This window comes from Ctenocephalides felis, unplaced genomic scaffold (genome assembly GCF_003426905.1).
Source record: "Ctenocephalides felis isolate EL2017-DRISC unplaced genomic scaffold, ASM342690v1 CF-g0.4_SCAFFOLD_02847, whole genome shotgun sequence".
NCBI lineage: Eukaryota > Metazoa > Arthropoda > Insecta > Siphonaptera > Pulicidae > Ctenocephalides > Ctenocephalides felis.
In genome coordinates this window covers 20,646-42,785 of record NW_020539001.1, presented here as the reverse complement: position 1 = coordinate 42,785, position 22,140 = coordinate 20,646, and the positions used below count along the sequence as shown (strand labels likewise).

The following is a 22,140-nucleotide window of genomic DNA, read 5'->3' as shown; positions in this document are numbered from 1 at the left end:
GCACAAATATTTGATCCATTGGGGTTAATAGCTCCTATTACAATTGTGGGGAAAATGTTAGTGCAGGAATTGTGGAAGGAGAAATGTGATTGACACCTCAGTTACAGAAAAAATGGATCAAATTTAAAAACGATTTACCAAATTTAAAAAATATTTCTATACCGCGATGCATTCTGAAACATTTATCTATTTCTGAGATAGAATGCCACGGGTTTGCAGACGCATCTCTATCTGCATATGGCGCATGTATATATATTAAAATTTTTTATTCCAACAAAACTACATCTACCAATTTATTATGCGCTAAATCTAGGGTAGCACCAGTAAAGAATATTACATTACCGCGTCTTGAACTGTGTGCTGCGCTTTTGTTATCTAAATTATATAAATATGTATGTACTAATGTTGACATCAAATTTAATAATTCCTTTTTATGGAGCGATTCTACTATCGTGTTGGCTTGGATCAAAACTGACCCAAGTCAATTAAAAATGTTTGTAAGTAACCGTGTAGCCGAAATTATTGAAAACTCTCCAAAATGTATTTGGAGACATGTATCTAGCGAAGACAACCCGGCTGATATTGTCTCACGAGGTATATCAGCAAGTGAGTTGCAAAATTGTAGTTTGTGGTGGAACGGACCAAGTTGGTTATCGCTGAATTCCAATTGTTGGCCAAATAAATTCATAGAAAATACTGAAAATATACCAGATATTAAAGTTTTTACCATTACTAACGAAAATGATTTTAGTTTATTTTACACGCGTTTTTCCAAATTTTCCACGCTAGTTAGAGTAGCTGCCTTTATTTTAAGATGGTTGCCAAAGTCCAAGTCTAATAGAGAATATTTAAAATATTTAACTACGAATGAAATTCATAATTCTTCAAAATATATTATTTTACGCGTACAACAAGAGAGCTTCGGAAGTATTATGGATGGCTTCGGAACTGATCAGAACTTATATTCTAAATTAAAACCTTTGAATCCTTTTATTGATGGCGAAGGCTTGCTGAGAGTTGGTGGAAGGCTCGAATATGCTAACATATCGTATGAACAAAAGCATCCTATAATACTTCCCAAGTCTCATTATGTTACAGAATTATTTTTACGCGGAGAACACGAAAGACTTCTGCACGCCGGCACTCAAACCACACTTTCGGTTGTGAGACAAAAATATTGGCCAATTGATGGCCGCAATACAATTAAAAAATTAATTCATAAGTGCGTTAAGTGCGCTAGATTTAAGGCGGCGGCTGCAGAACAACTTATGGGCAGTTTACCAGTCGATCGTGTTAATGTGAAACGTCCGTTTTTAGCTGTAGGGGTAGATTATGCAGGTCCAGTTATGCTGCGAGCGAGCCGGCAACGTAAGGCTCCTCAAATTAAAGCATACATCGTTTTATTTGTGTGCATGTCCACTAAGGCAGTTCATTTAGATCTAGTTACGGAATTATCGACAGAAGCCTTTATAGCTACTTTGAAAAGATTTGTTTCACGGCGCGGTAAGTGTTCGATCATTCATAGCGATAATGGCAAAAATTTTGTAGGTGCTAATAAAGAATTATCTGACTTATTTAAATTTTTTAAAGCAGAAGAAAATAAGCGACCTTTAATTTCAGCCGTTACACAATTAGGTATTACTTGGCAGTTTACACCTACGTATGCTCCACACTTTGGCGGTTTATGGGAAGGGTCGATAAAAATAATGAAATCACATTTGCGTAGAGTGATTGGGTCGCATTGTTTAACTTACGAGGAATATGTTACATTGCTTACACAGGTCGAGGCAGTACTAAATTCACGTCCTTTATTAAGTATGTCGGATGACAGCACAGATGCGTCATATTTATCCCCCAGTCATTTTTTAATAGGTGATATAATGACTCCTGTACCAGAACCATATAATCCAAATTTGAGTGCAAATAAATTAAAAATTTATAAACAGATTACGACCATGCGTGATCAATTTTGGAAAACATGGTCAAATCAATATTTAAACCAATTACAGACCCGACATAAATGGTCAGACAGTTGTTCAAATTTAAAAATTGATAGTGTTGTATTAATTAAGGAAGACAATGCACCACCATTGTACTGGCAACTTGCCAGAATTGTTGACATAAAACCAGGTGCAGATGGTAAAGTTAGAGTCGTTAATATTAAAACTAATAAAGGAATTTATACCAGACCAATAACTAAAATTGTACCTCTTCCGATAGAATAAATATATGAAATATCATATCTTATAAGTTAAATTTAAATAATGTATTGTTTTAGAATGTTAGAATAGATTTTTACTCAATTAGAATATAATAATTTAAAATGAATTATTATTAATTACTATTTTATTTTTATACAGTCCACTTTTCGAAAATATGTGTAGCAAATTGAGATTATGATTGTTATTCATTTATGTATTTTAGGTTAAGTTACCATTTTGATAAATGTTAATGTAATATTCCTAATTAATATTATTAATGTAAAATTTTGGATGCTTTGCATCGCCCGGGAATATGGACAAATGTATTTGTGTATTCAAATTTCGCGCGGGTCTTATCTTTGTAATACAGAGTGAAATGTGCTATGTTACTATGCGATTAGGCTTGTTGTGTTTATATACGTCCTGTTCCATTTTGTACTTCAAGGAGACCACATCCAGCAAATAAATCTTATTATATTTTAAATTGTGTTTTGGTTAATGTTATTATTTATTTTATTTATTACCACTATGATATTTATTTGTATGTATTTTCAAAATTTCTGTTTCACAATTTTATTTTGTTATGTTGCCGCAGGTTGTTGCGGCTCGACTTAATGCGTCAGATTGTATCATCTGTTTTCCAGGTTTGTATTCTACTTTAAACTGAAATCTTTCTAAACGCTCAAACCATCTAATCACTCGAGCAGATCCAAATTCTTTCTTGTTTTCAGTTCCTTCATTGCTTTATGATCACTCTTAAGAGTGAATTCCTTTCCAACTAAATAATATTGGGATTTTTCCATAGCCCAAAGTGAGGCTAGAACTTTTCTTTCGGTTATAGAGTAGTTCCTCTCTTCCTTTGTCAACAACCTAGATATAAATGCGACCGGTTTGCTATTTTGACTTAAAACGGCACCCAACCCAGTGTTAGAAGCATCGGCTTCTAATACGTAACGAACATTATCATCAGGAATCGTAATCTATAATTTTCCTTTCCAAATTTTTTTTACAGAATTGAATATTTCCCTCTCTTTTGACGTCCATGTAAATTTCTTGTCTTTGTTTAACAATGTATATAAATCTTTTAACTTGTCCGATAAATTCTCAATAAAAGTTCTATCATAATTAATTAATCCCAAGAATCGCTGCAATTGCTTCTTTGTCTTTGGTTCTTCATAATTGACGATTCCATTAGCACGATCTAAACATGGTCTTACGGTGTTGTAAGAATTATCAGATAACCAAGGAATTTTACCTCTTCCACACACTCGACTCGCTTCGATGAGTTTTCCTCTAAGCCATATTCTTACAATCTATTCACTACTAAATTCAGTATATTATTATGTGTTTCTTTGTTTTCTCTAAAGATGAAAATATCATCTATGTATACCAGACATATTTTACCTAATAAGTCTTTTAGGATCAAAGTCATCGCCCGCTGGAAGAATGCAGGACTATTCTTGTAACCTCGGGGCATTCTGCAGAATTGCATCAATCTGCTCCCTGTAAAAAATGTCGTTTTTTCTCGGTCACACTCTCGGATCGGTACTTGAAAGAAACCATCTTTCAAGTCAATTTTAGAAAAATATTTTTTGTCCTTTAATGTACTAATAATTTCAAATATCTTTGGCATCTCAAATCCATCTAAGTCGACAACTTCATTTAACTTTCTAAAGTCGACACAAAAGCGTAAGTCTCCGCTTTTTTTCTAACCAGAACAACGGGATTCTGCCAGATAGATTGGCTTTCCTCTATTATCCCTCTTTTCTAAAATTCTGTAACTAATTTCTCAAAATCTTGTTTGTTTTTTTGGTTTCTAATTGGGCGTGTCCAACTAATCGGAGCTACACACTTTGTATTTATTGTACAACCTATTGGAAAACTTTTATCTCCTTCTAGTTTTTTGCACAAAGCATTGCTAAATAGAATATTAGCATCAATGTTCTTTTCGACGACATAAAACATTTCCGAATATTTCTTACTCTTGTATTCAAAGTTATTCTCACTTTTCTTTTAATCTTTATCTCATCACCATTTATCAGAGTCAGAATATCTTTGGTTTGGTAAAATTCTAAGTTACCGATGTATTTTGCCATTCTGTTGGTAATTATGTTTTCGCATGAATCACTATTAAAAGTCACTAAAAACTTTTCACCATTAATTTTTATCATTTTGGTTTCTATTTCATTTTTTCTACTTTTATTTTTGTCAACGTTATTTATTTCGTTTTTCTTTCTTGGACACTTGTTTGCATAATGTCCTTTAATTTTACAATTAAAACAATAAGTCACCTCTTGACTTGAATTTCTCTCCATGCTCTTTAAGTTAGCATTAAACTTACCTTTCTTCTTTTCTGATTTTTTTCGACCAAGTTCTCCACTGAAGTTTTCAAACTCTTTAACTCGTTGTATTACTACGTTAAAATTTACTTCTTGAGCATATAATAAAAGCTGCAAGTGCTTAGGCACATAATCTTTTTTTAATTTATTTATAATGATTTCCTCAAAATATCCCCGATGTTCTGCCCACTCTTTTAACCTAATTAAAAATTCCGACCACTTTTCTTCTTTGAATTTCTTGACAGATTCGATGTTCTGTGCTGTACAAAATTCAATTATAAAGTGTTTAAAGCTTTGCCAGTCTTTCGGCAAATCATCATCGACTCTTTTTTCATAGAAATAATTTTTTAATTCCAGACTACTATTTACTGTCATGTCGGTCATCTTGCTTCGCATCGATTTATCTTCAAACCCGCTGCTTCCTTCTAAAAAAATAACTCCAGTTTAACTTGCCTCTCGTTCATATTCCTTTTAAATATTTCGTTTGAAACATTCTTGGTATTTGTATAAGCTTTTTTGATTGCAAATTTTGTTGCAATACTTTCTTCTCGCTTATTATGTTTTTGTTTTTTATCATATGAAGACTTTTCTTCATGGATGGATATGTTCTTACCAACTTGTTTCTTTTTATAATTAAAAGTATTTTTAGGAAAAGGCATAATTTATTTAAAAATTGGTTTATATATTTTTACTCCTTAAATAAAACCAATAAATATTTTTCCCCTTTTTAATGATGATCATTTCCTAATATGGAAATGGCCAATCAAAGAGAAAGGATACTTGTAGTATCCAACTGAAGGTGTAGCGAAAAGATCTTCGTATAAATTTCCTATCTCTAAGCAACAAAAAAAAAACAATAAGTTTAACAGATAGAAGAATATTAAAATGATGTTTCCAAAATTCTTTTAATGTTATTCCATCATTAGACGTAGATAAAAAACAACTTTCAAATAAATATTTTGTATACAGTTTTTTAAAATTGCTGATAATTTGCTGATCCATAGGTTGTAACAATGGAGTTGTGTTTGGAGGAAGAAACTTAAATTCAATAAATTTAAATTCGGGACTAATTTGCTCTTTTATACAAGGAAGATGGGCTGGAGCATTATCCATTATTATAAAGGTAATAATACATTTTTGTCTAGAAAATATCTTTTTTAAAAATTAAATATGCGAATTCCTTTAGGGTTCAGAAAGTATTTCTTAAAATTGTTATGATTTATTTTTTACTAACACTTTGACTCTAGTAAAAATATTTTTATGTGGCTTTCTATATTTTTAATAGTGTCTTTTAATGCACTTTTATCATTCCATAAATTTTTGAAATAAGGGTTAAAAAAGAAATATCATTTATTTAAAATAGGAAGAGTTAGTACAGTAAGACCTCTATATTAGAATTCCACGACGATATCCACTCGGCCAATCTGCTGTCAGTAAGACCTCTATATAAGTCACTAATTTTTTTTATCAGTTTTTATATAAGTCAATAATTAAAAAAAAATAATAATAATTCAGGTTAAAATTGAAATATATAAGTCACTAAAATAAAAAATTTAATTTTAAATTATATAAAGCCATATCCTTGATTTTATATATGCCACCTAAAAGAAATTGCATAACTTTAGAAACAAAAAATAAAATAGTTTCAATGTTTGAAAAAAAAAAAAAATCTGTATCAGACATCTGCAAAGAATTCCAGATATGTAAACGCACAGCATTCAGGATTAAAAAGAACGCAGCAAAACTAAAAAAATTTAACAACCCTAAAAACAAAGAGACGAAAAGACTTCGTAAAAGCAAATTTGAAAAAATAAATAATTTTATTGAAAAGCTTGTTCGTGAATGCAATGAAGAATACATACTATAAATTATAATCTTGTCAAAACTGATGCGCTTGATTTTGCTAAAGAAAATAAAATTGAAGATTTTACAGCTTCAAATGGATGGATTAAGAGCCTTAGAAAATAAGCGAATCTATCATCAGTTTGCATAGTAGGAGAAAGCGGATCTGCGGATACTAAAGCAGCTGCGGAGTTTAAAAATGGTGTTTTTCCTAAGCTTGTAGAAGAATTTTTAAAGAAAGACATTTTCAATCTAGACGAAACTAGCTTGTTTTACAAACTCTTACCAAATAAAACCATTAAATCTAAAGGATAGAAAATAAAGGGACTCAAACAAAATAAAGAAAGAATAACTGTTTGTTTTTGTGTCAATGAACAAGGTGAGAGCTTTCCGCCTTTGGTTCTAGGCAAAAGAGCCAATCCCAGATGTTTCAAAAATTTCAACTTAAATTCCATAAATATTATTTATAGTTAACTCTATTAACTGAATATCTAAGACTTATAAATGAAAAGTTACTTTTAGAAAAGAGAAAAATTTTAATTATAATGGACAATTGTCCGGCACACAAAAACTTGGAAACCTTTAGCAACATTAAAATATGTTTTCTTTCTCCTAATACAACATCCATTATTCAGCTTCTTGACCAAGGCATAATACGAGCCTTTAAAGCGAATTACAAGAAATTTTATATTAGAAGTGTGTTTTTATCTAGCAGTAGGGAACGGGCAAGCTCATAAAAATGTCAGTGAAAACGCCATGACTTCTCTGGGTGGCGAAAAAGTGCAAACACGGTGCCCAAACAAGATGGCGTTTGACAGGTTTTATTTCGTATTTTGACAGGTTTTATTCAAACTTATGTGCTTGTTAAAGATGGTTATTGCTTCTTATAATCGCAGTTTTTATCTATTTCTAATAATAATGCGGCATATCTGAGTCACCAATCATGTGCGTATATTAAGTGAAGAAAGCGCATGAATAAGAAAGTTAATTTTGTTATAATTAACGTTAGAAGAAATAAATTGCTTTGTTGGATAGATTCATTGAGGTATGTACTCATAATTAAAATGTATTTGCTATTGGCCACCATATTAAAACAAACATGTGTTCCTTAAAGGTATGATAAAATTTTCAGACAAGGCCATAAGATATTTTATGATTTGCATGTTGTGTTATCAGCTGAACAAAGTTTAGATCTTTCTATTAGCAGTTTGTTGCAGAATGAATCTCGTATTTGATAGGATGTCAAGACTTACAGGATTTCTACACTGCAATTTGATTTGATTTAATTGTTTTGTTACCTGCAGGTATGTTTTGTTTTATTGCATAAAAAGATATTACTTTTAAAAATTTTAGGAAGCTATTGTATCAGTATATGCAAGGTTGAAGAATTTCTCCAAAATTTTATACCGATGAGCAGTATTTGCTAATATTGATAGAAGAGGGTTTCCGCCATAGATTGGTAATTATTTGTGTGAATTTAATATTACATAGCTGTTAAAGTTTTATACTTTAAATTATATGCTCTCAATGTTTTTTCTTTCAGATTAATTTAGGTACATATAAGAAGTATTCATCATTGATTTCCAAAAGCTTTCAATTTATGTATTACATATAACATTTATGTACAGTTAATATTATTATACAAGCTAACAGTCACGATACATATATATTTAATCTAATATAAACTAACATTTCTTTCATTCACCATCCCCATCTTATCCAATAATGAAAGTTTGAAGGTTCACCAAAATAGGACATAAAAAAACAATATTTTCACCAGAAAATTGATAGTCATAGTCTTTGGTATATTACATAGAAGTTTTAAAATTTTCATTCTGTGTATGACTCATTCTACATGTATACGCACACTAGCTTCAAAGTGAGTTTAATTAATATCTCCTGATGAAAGTAAATCCATTTTAAATTTAATTTTAAACAAATAGCGTATGCACAAGTACTGCTATATTTATTAATTTGTCTAACTCAGTCCATATTGATGAAAATCCTGACTATGAAGTGCAATTAAAAACTTTGTCTTTTTTACTCATGAATTTACCTTTGTCAGTTAATACAGCACATCCTGATTTTACTTTTTTTTATTACGCCCGAGAGTACATTAATTTGGGTTGGAGTGATTCTGCCTAAGCCCACATTATTAACAAATGAAATAAAGCCATCTGGAGTGCAAATAAATAAGAACCTACTTTCAAATACCCTGGAAACTACCAACGAATGAATCTGAAAAGTAAAACCTAAAGCAATATAACTAATTTCTAACTTTCATAATTAGTGTTTTCTAAGAATCAAACTCATAAATGATTTTTAATAATGTTTTTATGCATGTAAATATGATCATTTAAGCAAATATTGATTTAATTTACTAAAGCCTCTTCAAACTTTGAACTTTCTTCATATTTTTCTGATTGAATATCCTTCCTGAATGTAAATAGTATGCATATTGGTAGTAACAAACAAAATTCATATTTTGAATTTCATTATTCTTACCTCTGTTATTGTAAAATCATAAAAGATAAATGATGAGAATATGTAAGAAATATGAATTACAGCAAATGTCTAACCTAAAAATGCACGTTTTACATCAAAACAAATATTAGTTGACAGCAAATTCAACTCATAAATGTGTCATCCGCCATATTTGTTGGGCACCAATTTGCACTTAAAATCCGCTAGAGGAGAGCTTGCCCGTTCCCTGTTTAAGTACTTTTACAAAAAACATAAAAAACTATACTCTTTTAGATACTGTAATAAATATAATTACAGCTTTTAATGCACTTTCCACTTCCACATTTACAAACTGTTTTAAATGTCTATATAAAGACCAAGGAAGAGAAATAAATGACGCTTCTCAATGCTCAATAGGGAACGGGCAAGCTCTCCTCTAGCGGATTTTAAGTGCAAATTGGTGCCCAACAAATATGGCGGATGACACATTTATGAGTTTATAGAAACTGTGGTCTATATATAATATATTTTATTTATAATGAAATAGTAACAACACTATGTGCGATTATATTTATTATTTATAAAATGTACATAATATTTGAGTATTGAAAAAGGAAAGGAAAGTATTGTAATTTATGATGTTGACTGTTCGGCAGCAGACGGAAGAGAGAGTTCCGACCCTAAAGCTTGCACTTTGGTTCTAGCGTAGTGTTGCCAACATGATGAGCCAAAGATAATGTTTAACTGTCACTCCCCCCCGGCAAAAAGTTTATCTTGAACTTCGGGCTGCCATCTTGAATTTTCTTGTAAATTTTTGTTGAGTTTTTTTTTTTTAAGTTTGTGTTTGATTAATTTTTGTTTGTTTGTGGCCGTGGCCGTTTTTGCTGGCGGTCGCCATGTTGTTTTGTGCATCGTTTGCTTGCTTGTGGCCGTGGCCGTTTTGTATGGCGGTTGCTGCCATGTTTGCTTGGTGCGTTGTTCGCTTGATTGTGGCCGTGTTGTATGGCGTTTGCCATGTTTGCTTGGTGCTCCCTGTCCGCTGCCGAGGCGCTTATAATTGACTCATTTTCCAGGTTAATGAGTGATTTATTGAGCACGTGTTGTTGTTGATCTCAATGTGCGTGGTCGGAGTCTCCATTGTAGGTACTAGAACGTTCTGTATTTCTTGCTCACTTGTAAATTATGCACATGTTTCACTTCCTTCTCACTTTATGCGTGTTTTTTATTCACTTTCGGGGTCACCAATTATAGAAACTATGGTCTATATATAATATATTTTATTTATAATGAAATAGTAACAACACTATGTGCGATTATATTTATTACTAGCTGACCCGGCAAACGTTGTTTTGCTAAATAAGATATATTCTAAACCATTTCCAGAGAATCAAAAATATTAATACTTTAAGTGCATAAGGATGTGTTGTTTGAATGCTGTATACAATTAGGTATTATAAAAACAATAAACCCCATTAGTTTGTCTATATTTTGTCAATTCAATCAAACTGCAAGTTTTATACACCTTCTATAGAAAGCATCGTATAATCCAATCCGAGTCTTTTTTTGTCTTTCGGCTTATTAATTACGTTTCAAGTTTTTCAGATTCTTTTTGGATTCTGCATTTTGTGTATAATTGTAAATAATACTACTGAGCTTATACAAAATTTTCAAATTTTTGCGAGGAGAGATAAAAAATGAATTAAGTATTTCTTCTTTGACCTGCTTTTTGAAAAGTTTCAAGTTACATTCGATGAATTAAAGTAAATTTAATAAAAAGTATATATGTAGAGCAGAGGGCAAAGCACGAAGGTCCAATTTGACTTTGAGCAAATATAAACTATATTCTGAAAACCATAACAATTATATCACAACAAATAAGACATATCAAACGAACAATTATCTGACTACGTTCAGTAAACTGACTTCTACTTCATCATTGTAGAAATGTGCTTTATTGATGTCTTCCAAAAATTTTTTATCTAGACCTTTTTATCCTATATGCGGGGTAACTTGTAACGGGCAGGTGGCAAAAGGTTTAAAGCCTTATTATAATTAACTTCCCGTAGGGTAAGTTATAGTAATCGCAAAAAAATCGAAAATGAAAATTTTTATATATCTTTACGTTTCAGAGGTTTCTGAACATTTTGGCATACCTTAGAAAAAATGGATGTATGTGTGTGTGTGTGTGTGTGTGTGTATGTATGTATGTATGTATGTATGTATGTGTGTGTATGTATGTGCGGATACAAATTTTCGTCGACGATTTCGGGAACACGGATCAACCGATTTGAATAATTCAAAAAACATTCGATTCGTATTGATAAGGAGACGTGCTGATTAGTTTTTGGCGAAGGCAGGTCTAGCCGTTCCGAAGATACGGGGCAAAAAGTGCCGAAAACGGTAACTTAGTTTTTAAGAGAACGGAGCGTCCGATTTGAATAATTCAAAAAACATTTCACTTGTATTGACAAGATGAAGAATTGATAAAATTTTCATGATGGTAGGTCTAGCGGTTTCGGAGATATGGAGGAAAAAGTAAAAAAATGAGCCATTTGGCGGTCAAAAATGATCATTAGACATATGCACATCAAATTATCAGATATTTTATAGAGATTTTAACAATAAGTATACATTTTGTTAACATTCCTATGGGTTCCGTACCAATGCTTATGCGTTAAACAGCGACGCGGGACTTACGCGCTTTATATTTTGTCCCTATGCAGTTAAAGCAGTACGATTGCTTTGAAAAGAAAGTTCAGATATTCCACAATATGTCAAAATAAAGAAAAAAAAATTTTTTCAAAAAAAAAAAATTAAAAAAAAAATTATTTTTAAAAAAAATTTTTTTTTTTTCAAAAAAAGTAATTTTTTGTCCAATTTATAGTTTCTCAAAAATCTTATTTTTTCAAAGTAATTTTTTTTTCAAAAATGTTGATCGTTTTTAAAAAAATAATAATTTTGGTACGGGAAGTTCCAGCAATTTGCCTTAAGGCACGATGCCCTAATTGCCTTAAGACAGAATTCCACTTACAGCTAGTTTTAAAGATATTTTACAAAATAATAACATTTTTAACTAATGCTAAAACTACCAACGGAAGAAAATACTTTTATTATGGATTTTCAAATATTACCGTTTATCTCCCCCATTTCAAAGATTATCGTTTTCAAATCAAGTTTGTAGCTGGCTATACATCTTTTTTCCTCTACTTTCAAATATTGTTGTTAAACAATGCTTAACTTTACTGATTTTTGGCACATCGGTGGTGGATCATTTTAATCCCGGACCTTCATATATTACTATCTATTCTGCGATAAATTCTGGGAAATTATAACTGGAAAAATGTTATTCGACAAAATGTCCATTTGATCGATACCAAATTTAAGTTGTGAATTTAAATAAGATAAATAAAAAATAATATAACCTAGAAAATGTTTTATAAATACCAATGAGTATATAATTATACAAATGAGATCTTTCAGAGCACCGTGTTTGAGAAAAATATACCAAAAAGTGCATTTTCATATTAACATATCAAAAAAGTTTATATTTTGAGTCTTTAGTAACACTTGCGCCCCGTTTACTAAAGTTTTTGTATATAAATAAAACTACAAACAAAACTACTTACTACAAATTTATTATAAATAAATAATAGTCGCGTAAAACATCCTATTAAACGTAATTGAACATCATCTGTCAAAAGCGTTTGACATTTTACGAAATTGCCACCGTCCATTGTTTTATTTAGATTACGCTTCTACAAAAATTTTCAAATTAAAAATGTAAAGTTTCTACGCGGATTTGAAATAATTTCTCACCTTTTGGACTTTCTCTGGATTGGCACGAATTTTTCAAGACTAAGACTGGCCAAATCGATTCAGCCGTTTTCGAGTTTTATTCGGACATTTGAAAGAGAGCTCCATTTTTATATATAAGATTTATAAAATGTACATAATATTTGAGTATTGAAAAAGGAAAGGAAAGTATTGTAATTTATGCTGTTGACTGTTCGGCAGCAGACGGAAGAGAGAGTTCCGACCCTAAAGCTTGCACTTTGGTTCTCGCGTAGTGTTGCCAACATGATGAGCCAAAGATAATGTTTAACTGTCAAATTGAGGTGCGATGTGGGTTGCCAGGTCGCTACAAGTTGAATTTGCTGTCAACTAATATTTGTTTTGATGTAAAACGTGCATTTTTAGGTTAGACATTTGCTGTAATTCATATTTCTTACATATTCTCATCATTTATCTTTTATGATTTTACAATAACAGAGGTAAGAATAATGAAATTCAAAATATGAATTTTGTTTGTTACTACCAATATGCATACTATTTACATTCAGGAAGGATATTCAATCAGAAAAATATGAAGAAAGTTCAAAGTTTGAAGAGGCTTTAGTAAATTAAATCAATATTTGCTTAAATGATCATATTTACATGCATAAAAACATTATTAAAAATCATTTATGAGTTTGATTCTTAGAAAACACTAATTATGAAAGTTAGAAATTAGTTATATTGCTTTAGGTTTTACTTTTCAGATTCATTCGTTGGTAGTTTCCAGGGTATTTGAAAGTAGGTTTTTATTTATTTGCACTCCAGATGGCTTTATTTCATTTGTTAATAATGTGGGCTTAGGCAGAATCACTCCAACCCAAATTAATGTACTCTCGGGCGTAATAAAAAAAAAGTAAAATCAGGATGTGCTGTATTAACTGACAAAGGTAAATTCATGAGTAAAAAAGACAAAGTTTTTAATTGCACTTCATAGTCAGGATTTTCATCAATATGGACTGAGTTAGACAAATTAATAAATATAGCAGTACTTGTGCATACGCTATTTGTTTAAAATTAAATTTAAAATGGATTTACTTTCATCAGGAGATATTAATTAAACTCACTTTGAAGCTAGTGTGCGTATACATGTAGAATGAGTCATACACAGAATGAAAATTTTAAAACTTCTATGTAATATACCAAAGACTATGACTATCAATTTTCTGGTGAAAATATTGTTTTTTTATGTCCTATTTTGGTGAACCTTCAAACTTTCATTATTGGATAAGATGGGGATGGTGAATGAAAGAAATGTTAGTTTATATTAGATTAAATATATATGTATCGTGACTGTTAGCTTGTATAATAATATTAACTGTACATAAATGTTATATGTAATACATAAATTGAAAGCTTTTGGAAATCAATGATGAATACTTCTTATATGTACCTAAATTAATCTGAAAGAAAAAACATTGAGAGCATATAATTTAAAGTATAAAACTTTAACAGCTATGTAATATTAAATTCACACAAATAATTACCAATCTATGGCGGAAACCCTCTTCTATCAATATTAGCAAATACTGCTCATCGGTATAAAATTTTGGAGAAATTCTTCAACCTTGCATATACTGATACAATAGCTTCCTAAAATTTTTAAAAGTAATATCTTTTTATGCAATAAAACAAAACATACCTGCAGGTAACAAAACAATTAAATCAAATCAAATTGCAGTGTAGAAATCCTGTAAGTCTTGACATCCTATCAAATACGAGATTCATTCTGCAACAAACTGCTAATAGAAAGATCTAAACTTTGTTCAGCTGATAACACAACATGCAAATCATAAAATATCTTATGGCCTTGTCTGAAAATTTTATCATACCTTTAAGGAACACATGTTTGTTTTAATATGGTGGCCAATAGCAAATACATTTTAATTATGAGTACATACCTCAATGAATCTATCCAACAAAGCAATTTATTTCTTCTAACGTTAATTATAACAAAATTAACTTTCTTATTCATGCGCTTTCTTCACTTAATATACGCACATGATTGGTGACTCAGATATGCCGCATTATTATTAGAAATAGATAAAAACTGCGATTATAAGAAGCAATAACCATCTTTAACAAGCACATAAGTTTGAATAAAACCTGTCAAAATACGAAATAAAACCTGTCAAACGCCATCTTGTTTGGGCACCGTGTTTGCACTTTTTCGCCACCCAGAGAAGTCATGGCGTTTTCACTGACATTTTTATGAGCTTGCCCGTTCCCTATAGCAGAGTATCATGAAATTTACAACATCAAGAATTTTACTGACGAAGTAGTCGACTCTAATTATTTTTTAGACTTGGATAATGGTGAAAATATAGCTGTAGAAGTTGTTAAGGAACTGGCCGAAGAACTTCATCGAGAACAAAGAATAGACCTTATACAATTTCATGGACTGCTAGTCCCCATACATTTCTCAAGTAAAAAAGTGTCAAAAGATGTTCTATGGTATGAGGGCATACGAAAGTAATTTCGCGGCCGAGATATGTCAAACTTGATCGCTTGAACGTCACCCAGACAGCACAAGACATGCCAGGGAATGTCCCACTTGTCCTCACAATCTCCCAATATCGCGATATCCTATGAATATCCTATGAATATGCAACGGGACGTCTCAAACCCAAAGGACTCGAGCAGGTATAGCGCACGGGTTCACGAACATGTCGCTCTCGTACGCGCACGGCTTGAGACCTCTAAACGTATATGTTTGTCCCTTTCTCTTCGCCGTCGCGTCGCTTGGCGTCATCAATTAAGCTACTGACGCTATATGTCGAATTCTTTTATAGTTGTTGCGTAATTGAGTATTATTAGTGAAAATTTCATTTGTTCTGTTTAAATATATATGTGGTGTTATTAATAAATAATATTGAAAATCCAAATGCTCTAAACTTGATTAATAATAGTGGAAATTGCATGTGTTTTATATAATTAATGTATATTTGAGTGTGTAATAAATAATTTATATCATACTATTTTTATCAGTTTAGTTCTCTATCTAAGAGTTATAATTTGAGTTCACACTAAAATATATAGTATTTCAAAACTTCTAATATAATATGGCGCCAAAAAAAAAGTATTCAAAAGTGTTAGATTTATTTCAAAGAGGCAGTTTCAAAGGCGTGTGAATTACTATGTAAAGGCTAATATCCAGGCAACAGCTATTACTGATTCTGCAAATCTACAGGAAAGTTGCACAAGAATAAATATATGTGCAGAACAGCCAATTGAAAACATGAATAATGATTTGGAGACATTGATTACTTCTCCAGAAAAAAAGCTGCAGACAAATTGGACGGAACAGAGATAATAATTGTACGTAAAGCTTTTTGTATACTGCATGGTATTTGAAATATTATGTTACTAGTACAAATATATATTTTATAATGCTGGCATTTCTACCCTGCTAGATTCAATTGGCGAGGAAATTTTCATCAGGGAGATGACTAAAGTTCGATTAACCATGGAGGGCCTTGAGGAGCAAGTGAAGGAAATGATGTTGAGAATGGATTCCTTCCAGTCTCCTAAGGCTGTCATGAGTAGTGACATGGGCCAAATCAAGGAAATTTTAAACAAGTTTCCTCTGTGCTCAATGGACGAACTTCGAGAAGTGGAGGATAGTCTAAGAAACAACAAGGATGTGAAAACACAACTGGTAATCACAAGTTCACCCAAATTTATGTTTATTAGTTAGCTTTATTATAAACTAGTCTTTATTTTTAGATTTTGTATTTGGCTAGGACAGGTGGAAAATGCGCTAAATCTGTCACAGTACAATTGATTAAATTGATATTTGATGATGGCCTGGCTAGGAGAGTTCAGCTGGGCAGGGGGTAAAGGAAAGCACAAGTATTGCGAGCTTGTGCTGTGCGATATCATCAATGGTAATTTATAGTTCCTATGTTTATGATATGTTGTAAATTATGTATAAAACTTACATATGAATAATTTCAGAAACTGTTCTAAAGAACTTACCTAATGAAACCAAGTTTGCCATCTCAGAGGCTACAAAAAGCTGGCTGAGGCATGCCAGTGAACGGTATACAAGGTATGTTTGTGAGATGTGTATTATTAATTTATATATATATATATATATATATATATATATATGTGTATATATATATGTGTATATATATATATATATATATGTATATATATATATATATATATATATATATATATATATATATATATATGAGTGTATATATATATATCTATATATTTATGTGTCTCTCTCTCTGTGTGTATCTCTCTCTCTCTATCTATATGTGTATCTATATATATGTGTGTGTATATATATATATATCTATACATATATGTGTATATATATATATATATATATATATATATATATATGTGTATGTATATATATATTATATTATATATATATATAAAAATATAATTAATTTTTCTTCTATTTCAGGAGGGGCAATCAACCATCTAACATGGACTGATTGGACTGATTTCCAAATTTATTATATTTAATAAAATTTAATTTAATCTGGTTTTAATAAAATTTTATTTAGAAATAACATTGTTTATATTCAATTTCGTTATTTTGTAATAAAATTATTTCAGGATTTTAATAAAATTTACTTTGTAAAATTCTGTTCTTTTAATTCATTTTATTTAATTTATTTAATTATAATTATTATCTAAAAAGTAAAAAACAATTCCATAATTATATCCTATTCATGTCCGGTTTATGTCCGGAATATCCCGCGCGGGATATCCTACAGAACGTCCCATAGGTGCGACATATTAACATGTTTCGGATAAGATCAGAATAAGCGGGATATCCGTAAGGATATCGCAGGGACAATGAATGTCCGCGCGTGGATATCCTGTGGACGTTTTCCAGGATGTCTTGTGTTGTCTGGGCAAATGAAAGTCCGTGTGTTCGAAATTGTTGGGAAACAATTATATAATAAACAATTTATGTTAAACTAATGAATGTAATAAACTATTTATATATTTATATATTTTATGTATACAAAGTGTTCAAGGGAAATTAAAAAAAATAATTAAAAAAATATTTTACATATTATAAAATTCACTGAAAGTAAGAACAGTTGGCTAGAGCTATTATGGGAAATTAGAAAGAAATAATGAAATATTTGTTTAAATCTAATATATTTATTATTGATGTTTAAAAAGCACAATTTTCGTGAGAAAGTGGCGTACATGTTTATCAAGTTTGCTTTTTTATGCTCTTCATGGTGCATTGTATTTGTTAAGTACATTTTTACCACAGACCAAACACATTTTAGAAGACATTTTACTTCTTATTAGATTTTGTCTGCTACTAACAATTTTAAAACGCGTATTTTTATCCTCTTTTAGTTTAAAAACCCGAGCGATCAAACATCACGTGAACCCAAGTAACTGTAAAATTTAAGCGATCGAGTGCATTCGAATAATCTCGGTAAAGCTCGTGTTCGTATTTGACATATCTCGGCCGCAAAATTACCCTCGTATGCTCTCATACCATAGAACATCTTTTGACACTTTTTATGCGCTCAACTAGCAGTCCATGTATTGTATAAGGTCTATGAGCAAAGCCCATTATAATATAAATAAACAAGGCTAAAGTGTAACAAAGTTATTGCGTCACGCGCAGTGTTCGATGTTTTTAACAATAAAAGTGCATCAAAACAGTCTCTAAACGCATTACAAATGCCTCCAAACAATACAACAATCGATACAAGACCCGAAGTATACGTTATAATCAATCTAAAGTCTGAAACAGTTACAAAAACTGTCGATGAAAGAAGTCAATCCGCGGACATTGATGTCCCCGACAATGGCGACGATGAAAATCTTGACATGAAAATCGAAGCGGACCGACTGAAAACATTCGAAAGATGGCCAGTGAGCTTCATAAGCCCCTCCGTGCTAGCCAAATTGGGATTTTACTACATGAAAGTCGACGACAGGGTCAGATGCGAATTCTGCAAAGTTGAAATTGACAGATGGGAACAAGGTGACGACCCCTCCGTCGACCATCAACGTTTGGCTCCTAATTGTCCATTCCTACGCAACAGGCCTGTAGGAAACGTGCCAATAGACCCTCCGAGCACGTCCCCAAGACCCGGACCGAGCTACGACGTATGCGGGCCTTTAACCATACGTCCCAATGCCGTTCCAGAAAACCAAAACCTAGGCCTACCTGTCACCAAGGGTCCTGAATACCCTCAGTACGCCACTGAAGCAGCACGCTTAAGATCTTACTCCCAATGGCCGAGCAGTTTAAAGCAACGTCCAGGTGAACTAAGTGAAGCAGGCTTCTTCTACACAGGCCACGAAGACCGTACCCTCTGTTTCCACTGTGGTGGTGGTTTAAAAGACTGGGAACCCGAGGATGCTCCTTGGGAACAGCACGCACGATGGTTCCCAACATGTGTATACGTGCAACTCATCAAGAGCAAAGAGTTCATCAGCAAAGTTGCAGCCACAATGACTGCCATACTAACCGCAATCGAAGCCCAAGCCTTGGAAACAACCCCAAGCATTGTGAGTGTTGCCGAACCCAAAGCAGACAGTGTCACTCCTGAGCCTGTCGTGGAAAAGAACGATACCATGGCATCCACAACTCCAGTGTCGGAGGACAAATTGTGTAAGATTTGTTATATGGAAGAAAAGAATGCTGTTATTGTTCCTTGTGGCCATGTCGTGTCCTGTATAAAGTGTTCGCTGTCAGTAAAAGCATGCCCAGTTTGCCAAAGGCCATACACAGGAGTTATGAGAGTATTTTTCTCTTAGACTATATAATAGAAATGTATTTTTTAATTCAAACCAACCTTCGATCAGAGCCGATCTCAGGCTTTTGATGGTCGGGGATCGGCTTGAAGAAATATATTTTTATTATATAGTCCATTTTTCCAACAAATTCACCGTGTATATAAAAATAAAGTAACATTTATGTTTTCCAAGCTATATTACTATTATGAAGGTTTTACTAAAAAATATAATGCACTTGTAAAATGATGCACTAATAGTAGATACAGAGAGCATAATAATTAAAATATTAAATAGTAGTTTGTGTGATGCCCTGGATGCAATCTCAATCGAAATGATTCATTCGTTCTCAATTGTGAATGTGTGTTGTTTAAAACAACATGTGTTTCATATATATTTACGTTTATCTTTATAAACTTATTTTATTGCATCTGCATTATGTATTATTTATTTCACATTTTATTTATTGAGTTTTGTTTAGTCGCGTTGTGGGAGTCGAATTTCGATGCTCGAAGTAATTAATTTTGGAAAATTCCGAATTTTTATGGTTTTACATATTTCATATATTCAATCACTTAATTGAATATAAATTCAAATTTGGTTTTCAAATCATACATTTGTACAAATGAAATACCTTGTTTTCGATTATTTAAGATTATTTTCTGGATCTTTCTTGTAAAAAAAAAACTAGAGGTATTAGTCACTTGACAATTATTTAATCACTTGACAATTATTTAATCCGGAAACTATTTATCACTTATCTATACGGTATATAGTAACTTCGATTTAAAAAATTTCAGTATATTCTTTTAGTCGTTATATTCCGAGCATTTACAACATTTAGTTGTACTAAAGCAATTTATAAATTTGTTATAGTTATTTATTTGTGCTATAACTATATTTACAACAAACAAACTACAAACGAGTTGTATGGTAACTTGGTGAAAAAAGGTATTTATCAATACAATATAGTAATTTCGATTTCAGAAATTGAAGCACTTTCAACAGTATTATTTTAGTCATCGTCGTATTCCGAGCATTTTTAACATCTAGTTGTTGTACTAGAGCAATTTATAAATTTTTGTTATAGCTATTTATTTATTCATTTATTTGTACTATAACTATATTTACAACAGAAACTACAAAAGGGATCAATGATAACTTTGTGAAAAGGGGTGTTTCTGCATCTACATCAAACAGTGGTGTTTATCATATTTCATTTCTAGTTCATTCAAATTAGATTTTGACCATTTATATTTACACACGATTATTTAATTCATCAATTTAATGCATATCATTGAAAACCAAGCCAATAGTAAAAATTGAAAATAGGGCATATTATTACTACTCCCTAGATTACAATTTGGGATTGTTTTTCTTAGATCATTTTTCTATCAGATAGAAGTGTCTGATATGAGGGATCGATCATACAAAATATGTATGCATACTAAACATAGTACGTATAAAATTGCATATTGGGATTTCAATTTCAAACAATTGCTGATCAAGATTACTTTCTGTTTTTTGGTATCATAGACTGATGAAATATACATCAATGGAAACATATGCCAATCGAGTTAACCACTCAGCATAATATATCTTTTTCTCCAACAACTTAGTATGTTGAGTGGTTGAATTCTACATGAGGTAAAATTATGATTATAACATTTTAATTCAATTTCTTGATTTTTAATAAATTGTCATAAAGTGAACATTTAAAACAATTACTGATCATGAAGATTACTTTCTTTATTTTTGGTATCATAAACTGATGAAATATACATCAATGCCGATTAAGTTAACCACTCAACATAATATATTTTTCTCCAAAAAATTAATATGTTGAGTGGTTAATTTTACATGAGGTAAAATTATGATTATAACATTTTAATTCAATTTCTTAATTTTTGAGAAATTGTCATAAGGTGAACATTTTAAACAATTGCTGATCATGAAGATTGCTTTCTATATTTTACTGGTAATATATTGAAAGTATTTAAGTACCAGGAATTTTTCCTCAATTGAAAGGAAAATAACATGTTTCGTCTTATAAATTTTTTGCTTTCTTGTGTATCAATAGAAATTCACAATAACTTTTTACACATTAATAGAACAATGAACTCATTTATTAATGTACAATAATGATTGATGCTATCCTAGTTATGATAAAATTATTAATAATCACGTTTAAAAAACAATTAAATCCACAGGACAGGATTATTTTTTGTGCATTAGCACTGTCCGAATCCTAAAATTTTAGGATCAAAATCTATTACAATTGTTTTTTTCGGTACTCTTTATAATCTTTTTTCTGCTTTAGCTGTAATACTTTTGTTTGATCAAGATTTGCAAAAAAATTTGAAATTTGTGAAATTTCGCATTGGCGAGGTGGAACAATACGTATTTAATTAATGTAATACGTAATTACCTTCAATTTCAAATTAATTTACTTGAAATTACTTTTTTTCAGTAATTACTATATTCAAGAAACATAAATATTTAATTTATATTTAGAATGAGAAATTGTTTCAGATTGTTAGTAAAAAAAAAACTTGGCTTGTAAAATTTTTCATTGACGATGAAAATGATATAAAATTTTAATTATTGACTTCAATTAGTTTCGAATTAATTTACTTCAACTTACATTTTTTTCCAGTAATTACTATTCAAGAAACTGAATATTTAATTTATATACAGAGTGAGAATAATTGTTTCAGATTATT

General features: G+C 31.1%; 3 protein-coding genes across 3 annotated transcripts; all 3 read left to right on the top strand.

Moving 5' to 3' along the window:
- The first annotated feature begins 932 nt into the window (after window positions 1-932).
- On the top strand, window positions 933-2,225 carry LOC113381374. Its single transcript, XM_026620314.1, has one exon. The coding sequence runs from the start codon at window positions 933-935 to the stop codon at window positions 2,223-2,225; it is 1,293 nt and encodes a 430-aa protein (XP_026476099.1).
- Window positions 2,226-15,803: 13,578 nt separating this feature from the next.
- Window positions 15,804-17,133, top strand: LOC113381373. Its single transcript, XM_026620313.1, has 3 exons — window positions 15,804-16,334; window positions 16,403-16,512; window positions 17,103-17,133. Exons 1-3 carry the CDS (start codon window positions 16,122-16,124, stop codon window positions 17,131-17,133), a joined length of 354 nt encoding a protein of 117 aa, XP_026476098.1. The 5' UTR covers window positions 15,804-16,121.
- Window positions 17,134-18,355: 1,222 nt separating this feature from the next.
- Window positions 18,356-19,441, top strand: LOC113381372 (death-associated inhibitor of apoptosis 1-like). Its single transcript, XM_026620312.1, has one exon. It carries the CDS (start codon window positions 18,356-18,358, stop codon window positions 19,439-19,441), a length of 1,086 nt encoding a protein of 361 aa, XP_026476097.1.
- Window positions 19,442-22,140: the final 2,699 nt, after the last annotated feature.

Coding starts and splice junctions, on each gene's coding strand:
- LOC113381374 (XM_026620314.1), top strand. CDS start 933: ATGGATGGCTTCGGAACTGATCAGAACTTATATTCTAAATTAAAACCT.
- LOC113381372 (XM_026620312.1), top strand. CDS start 18,356: ATGCCTCCAAACAATACAACAATCGATACAAGACCCGAAGTATACGTT.
- LOC113381373 (XM_026620313.1), top strand. CDS start 16,122: ATGACTAAAGTTCGATTAACCATGGAGGGCCTTGAGGAGCAAGTGAAG. Junction 16,335..16,402: donor AGGATGTGAAAACACAACTG/GTAATCACAAGT, acceptor CTTTATTTTTAG/ATTTTGTATTTGGCTAGGAC. Junction 16,513..17,102: donor AGAGTTCAGCTGGGCAGGGG/GTAAAGGAAAGC, acceptor CTTCTATTTCAG/GAGGGGCAATCAACCATCTA.